This window comes from Corvus moneduloides, chromosome 8 (genome assembly GCF_009650955.1).
Source record: "Corvus moneduloides isolate bCorMon1 chromosome 8, bCorMon1.pri, whole genome shotgun sequence".
NCBI lineage: Eukaryota > Metazoa > Chordata > Aves > Passeriformes > Corvidae > Corvus > Corvus moneduloides.
Window position 1 is genome coordinate 31229602 of NC_045483.1, and position 6275 is coordinate 31235876.

At 37.8% G+C, this 6275-nt stretch overlaps 1 protein-coding gene across 1 annotated transcript in view; it reads left to right on the forward strand.

The window, feature by feature from the left end:
• REEP3 (receptor accessory protein 3) overlaps positions 1–5155 on the forward strand; it is a 40085-nt gene extending 34930 nt beyond the window's left edge. Inside the window, exons 7-8 of the mRNA XM_032115807.1 lie at positions 246–397; positions 1207–5155. Coding sequence (XP_031971698.1) covers positions 246–397; positions 1207–1263 — 209 coding nt within the window. The 3' untranslated portion in view covers positions 1264–5155. The remainder of the gene's footprint in view (positions 1–245; positions 398–1206) is intronic.
• Positions 5156–6275: the final 1120 nt, after the last annotated feature.

Consider the following 6275-nt stretch of genomic DNA (forward strand, 5'->3'; position numbering starts at 1 on the left):
TGTAAAGCAGAAAATGGCAGCATGCTTGTGGTTTCAGTTTTGACAACTGAAGAATCACTGTATTACATACCTGTGGAACCAAGTGGTAGGATTAGAAGTACCAAATTCCTGCCAGAGTAGATGTTTCTGTTTTGAAATGAGTGCATAATTTAAAAGGATGAATCACGTGTGTTAAAGATGAAAATCATGGCTTTCTTAGAAGCATAGAAATTACAGCTACTTCTTTTTATAATTTTTATTTAAAGGTTACAAAACTCCACTGGAAAAAAATCCTGGAGATGACAAAACAGATGAAGAGATGGAGGGGACACATTCAGAGGATGAAATGTTTGCTCAGAGAGGTCTTCGAAGAACTCAGAGTATGAAATCTGTGAAAACTGTCAAAGGCCGTAAAGAGGCAAGTATAATCCTGGTTAATTGAGTTTGTTTTTTCAGTGTACACTGGCATTTTTCATAGTGCAGAAGTTTATTTTTATTTTTAATCTTGGAGGAGTTGTCAACAATAACTGGGTTTTGTGGAATGCTAAATGGGGAAGGAAGTATATGATAACAATATCTAAGTTTGTCGCTTTTGTAGGTTGGAGTGTTTAGGGGAAATACATGAATGAAAGGAACTAAGCAAGGAACAGGGAGAGGGGATGAAATAGACTCTGTGCTTGTAATGCTAATGCTGGCACCACCAAGCCCAAATTTCAGGAACTGCTCACCTTGAAAGGGATATTGATAGCAATAGTATCTGCATGTTGTGCACACTTAAACGTCTGCTGTTTAAAAAATAAAGAATATTCAGAATTTTTTTGTTCCCACAGGCATATGGCCTGACTCTGTAATATACAAAGAGAAGATCCTAGCTGGGGTTCAATGCACTGTGTATGTGTGTGCATCACAAAATTTAAAGATACTTCAGGATAAATCTCTGTGGTGTCTCATAAAAGTTTTTGGCTCATTCCAGGAAAACAGATGATACCTACTCCTCTTGCCCAGTTCTGTTGAAACTTTCTCTTATTGAGTCATAGGTAGATTCTCTTAGTGAAACTGGGGTGTCTAAAACCCACTGAAAGACATTTGCTAAATAGGATTAGTGGGGAGGTGTTGTGGTTTGTCTAAAAGTCTGTCCATCAGCTGAGGTTCAACCCACTACAGGAGGTGAACCATATTTTTGCTTGGTGTGACTCAACTCTGTTCTAACTTTATTTTTCCCCTCAGATACGATATGGATCACTGAAATACAGAGTAAAGAAGAGACCTGTTGTATACTTCTAAGTGTACTGCACAATGCCTGCAAGAGAAACTGCTGTACTACAATAACTTGAATTCAAGTGTTAAAGATCTGTGTACAATTCCTAGAATGAGTCTGTATGAATAGATATGGTAGGACTTGGTTTTGTGAGCCTAAGTGATCAGATAAAGTATTACTCTGTTTTTCTATAATTGCTTATTGTTTAGATTTAAATCTGGATAAGTTACAGCATAAATTTCATCACTCCTTAAATGGGAGTTAAATGAGTAACAGGAAACACTCTTTTGCCAGAGGTATTGAACAGACTGAAATAATTGCAACTCCAATTGAATTAGCAGAAGCTGTAAGTATCTAGAGCTTGTGAAAATGGAACCATAGTGTCCCCAAGTTTACATGGAAAAATAGATTTACTTGAAATATTTTTCTGAACTACAATTCCTGAAAAAGGCCTTTGTGTAATTTTTAAATGTACAGTTTAAAGGACAGTGGATGATGGTGGGAAAGAAAAAGGAAAGATGAGGTAGGTAGGATATATCCTTAATGTCATCATCTTGCATCATATTGCCAAGCTTAACAAATTTATGTAATACTAATAGGTGCAAACTGGGGGTACATAGAGCACTTTATGCAAAACTGTATAGTTTTGCACACTTAATGATTTACAACTGCACATGTCATTTTAGTGACTTGATAGGTTAGAGTTACATTTTGAATGCCAGCAATTCTTGTATTTCATGATCTTTTTAAAATTTATCTTGACTGCTTATAAGTACACTTAGGATGCTGTAGATATTTGCTACTAACAATACTATCAGGTGCCTTTCTATGTATTATAGAGCTGTGTGGGTTTTGTCTCTGTGTGTGTGTGCGCGTGTGTTTTTTGGGGGGTTTTTAGCGTTTTTTGTTTGTGAGGTTGTTTCATGGTGTTTGTGTCTGTCTTCCTCCATCTAAAGAGATGTAACATGATTTAAGTCAGATTTTGGTTAGAATTGTGGTAAGTAAAACGTGTAGCAATTCCAGTGATAGGCCTCAGGGATCTGATCAGCCTATGAGCTGTGTGTTAAAGTCATGCTGCCATAAAGGCATGTTGGATAGGTTAGTCAGGTCCTGGTTTGGTTTTGCTCTACATTGCTTAAAGAACGAATCTATGTGTATATATATGTACTTTAGAACATGTATGAGTGTATATTGCATATCATATGTGGATTCTAAAATGGTCTGCGTAGTACTTTCTTTTATTGCTGAAGTTATTACTAAAATATTTGCATATAAATAGCTTCTTCTGAAAGTCTAGTTCATGTAGTCAGTCATTTTATAACCTAGAGTCCCATGGCATATCTGCACAGAGATTAATTTTGAAATGTTTTTCAAGGCAGTGGCTTGTCAAAGTTACTTTTTTAGGTCACCTTTGGTACTATTTTCTGCAGTTCTGAGAATTAGGCTGATTATATTTCTACTGTGGATTCAGGAAGAAGCCACCCACTTTTTGCAGATAGTATTTTATTATTCATCTTTGGGACAGACTGTGTTACTTCCCTTGAAGAGAAAATGGCATCTGTTTCCTCTTATCCTTGAATCTCTGACTTCAGTCCTTAGACCTTCCCCCAGGTATTGAAAGTCATCTGCAAGTTTACTGCAGATTTTAAATGTGTTCCTGAGGCTTGGGCCTGCTGCATTTCTTTTTCTGTTACAGCACTGGTAGGCACTCGATGGTCTGCTGGCATAGACTGGCATTCAGAGCAGTCTTCTGCACACTCAGGCCAGGGTTTGAATTCTGTGGGTACGAGTGCAGCTGGTCTGTGTTGGTGTTGTTCCTCCCTGGCTGTGGGAGGTGTCTGCAAGGCCTTGGCAAAGCTGTGCTCAAATGCAACAGCACTTTCAGCACCTCTGAGGAACCTCAGTGCTTTAGTGAGAAGTCCCAGCAGGCCATGTGTGATTAAAAGGCTAAAGCTTGTAATCCTTTACTCAGAAAGACGGTTGGATACCGGAAGACAGGAAGGCTGCTCTCTCCCAAATGAGTACAGTGGGAAAATCCTGTCCCCTAACCTAAACTGTACCTTGTTATCCAGCTTTTCTAAGGAGCTGTGGGCAGGGAGTGATCACAAAGGCAGCCTCCCTGGGGATGTGGGACTGCTGCCCCAGGAATGTTTGTGCTTCTCATCTGTTTCCCTGAGGCTTGTCTGTGTGTTAAGGTATGGAAGACACTAGGGAACGCAAAGCTCTTCTATTTGCATCTCACCCTACTCTGAATAGCAGACTAACCTGGGCTTGGGATGGAATCTCTAACTCTTTACTGTCCAATTTAACACTCACTGACACATTTTGCTGTAACTAATCATGCTTGTTTTACCAGCAAGCACGGCAAAAAAATGATCCTCTTGCTCCAAACAGAATCCTGCATGAAGGAGTAGGGTAAGCCCTTTTCTCAGGATTATAGTTCCTGTTACGGGTTCATGTAGATCCTGTTGTGGGGGTTGTGTTTTTAACACATTTCCAAGGCTAGAGATCATTGAAGTATTTTAGGCTCTACCACACTCCTGTCAGGAAGTTGCTCTATGTGTCTCTATGTACCTGAGGCTGTAACTTCTGGCAGACTTCACTTGCTAACTCAGTAGTAATAAAGGCTAAATAAATCTTCCTCTTTCTGGACCTTGCATGGAATTAAGAAAGCTGGCAGTATTATTCATATTCACTACTGTTTGCATATAAATGTACTTTTCTCTCAGATAGATAACTGACATGATCAAACCTTCAATGTTTTCCTAGCTGTTTTCTTCAGTCTAATAGACAACTATAAAAATATTTTGTTGCCAGCCTGATTTTGCTCTTTGAATTCATCCTCAAACTGATTCACTGGATTATCTTTGGTTTTTTTCTTCTTACTGTTCATTGTTAGCTGATGCTTGTCAGGGCACAATGGCATGATTAGCTTTCATCCCAGTGATACGTAGTTCTCTCTCCTTGTTACATTTAGCTTAGTTTAGTTTTGAAACACTACAATCTTTTAAACTTTGGCTACCGGGAATTTTCAAACTTCTCTTGCCTTAGCAACTGCAGAAGTCATCTGTCTAGCTCTTGCCAGGAAACTTCTTGAAAAAAATGTTAAAAATCAATGTTTAACATTCTTTTTTGGTTTGGAATGTAAAATGTAGTTTATGTCAAATTATCTCATCTTCTGAACAAAGTGTTTCCTGAGAATTGACTGACTGCCACCAACAGGACTGCTAATGTAGTTAAACAGGGACTTGGGGGTTAAAAGTGCTTTAAAAGAGAATATGTGTTTCTGTTTAAATCATATCAAGGTTTCAAGACTTTCCAAAATATATATGAACTGACTAAGATTTCTCAGCAAGAGCCTACTGTGCTTGTTAAAATACCCAGTTTGAGATGAGGATTAAATTGATGGCCTCAGCTGCAAATAAGCTTAGGCTGGACTTTGATTACAATGTAATTGCCAATATTGCTAATTCCTTTGGTATGTGAAAGTAACCTCATAATATCCATTTTGCAAACTGTAATGAATTTAAAATAGAAGATAACTTGGTAAAACAGAATGGTGGAGAAAATGCTGGACACATTTAATTGCTGTTCCTGACAAAAATGTGTTTTATTTTTGGTGTTGATTTTATTAATGGGAAGTTGGTATTTTTAACTATTTTTTCTACAAAAATGTATGTGCAAAGGCAATACTTCAACATTTTTCAAGAACTTGTATTTTTAAATGCTACAAACCAGAGAATACACATTTGGACTGAAGGTAGTAGCTTTAAAAAAAATGTAATGTAAGCTTTAATTTTTATATTGTAATAATAACTTGCTGTCAACTTGTTTACATATTTGTAGGATGGAAAGCTTCATTATGCATTGACTTATCTTGATGCTATCTTTAATAAATGCTGCTTTGAGCAGAATGCAGTGGGTATTTTATTATCTGAATTACTATTAACAAACTAGTCACTATGTAATCTGTATTGTTATTTATTATAATGGTTCAAGCATGAAAGCAACCTTTCTGAACTTTGGAGAGACTCTTAAAACTCTCTGAAGTTTGACTAAACTAAACTGCCCTTGAGGTTCTGCCGTGAACCTGAATCTGAAGCTGATTTAGGCTGAAATGAAATGTACCCTGCTAAAGGCAACTTGAAAATGCTGTAGTGTCACCTGTCTTGATTAGGTATTTGGTTCAGAGTAAATTAAAATTGAGATGTTTAGTGTCCCAAAAGAGTGTAACTTCCTGGGGAACTGCTGGACAGCAAACTGATTTTGTTTTGTGTTCCCTAGTCAGAGTTTTTCTGGTAATCCAGAGGGGCAATGCATAGGTGAATTTGGCCCTTTCCTTTTTCAAACCTCCCCTCAAGTCAGCTGTTAACACCCCTACCAAAACCCAAGCAAAAAACCTCAGTAACCTCATTTTCTGGGCCTTGTTTGTAAGCCTTCCTGACTTACTGCCTCAAAGAAAAGAATTTCTTGATATGGTGAATTGAGGAGAGAGGCTTAAAAGACAGTAGCAATAAATCGTTTCTAAGCATTATGAAAATCCATCCCAGAAGCACAGACTGACTGTTAAGGGACCTTGCAGTGATTCAGTTCCTGATTCAGAACAGTTCATGCAGTACAAGCACCCTGCCAAGAAACTGTGGATGTCAGAAAACAATGCTGCCTTTTTTTCCTTTATTTCTTCAACTGATGTTTAGCAGGTAGCAGGAACGCTCCCAAATGTGGGCTAAAAGCTGTCTTCCTGCTGTTTAACATGATGCTGGTAAGACCCACTCAGGGAATCATCTGATAATTCAAAACTAGTGCTGGTACATACATTTTAGGTTAAAATGTTAGAAGAGTCAGCAGCAGCAATGGTGACAGGGTTTTTGGTTTGGGTTTGATTTTTGTTTGAGTTCTGAAGCACTGTGTATTTTCCTCACTAACATGGGAAAACAGATGGTGGAATATGAGGGGAAATCTAATAGGTGTTGTAAAATCAGTAGACTTCCAAAATTATTTTCCTCCTTTCTGTAGATGTATTCAGGAACAGAAAGGG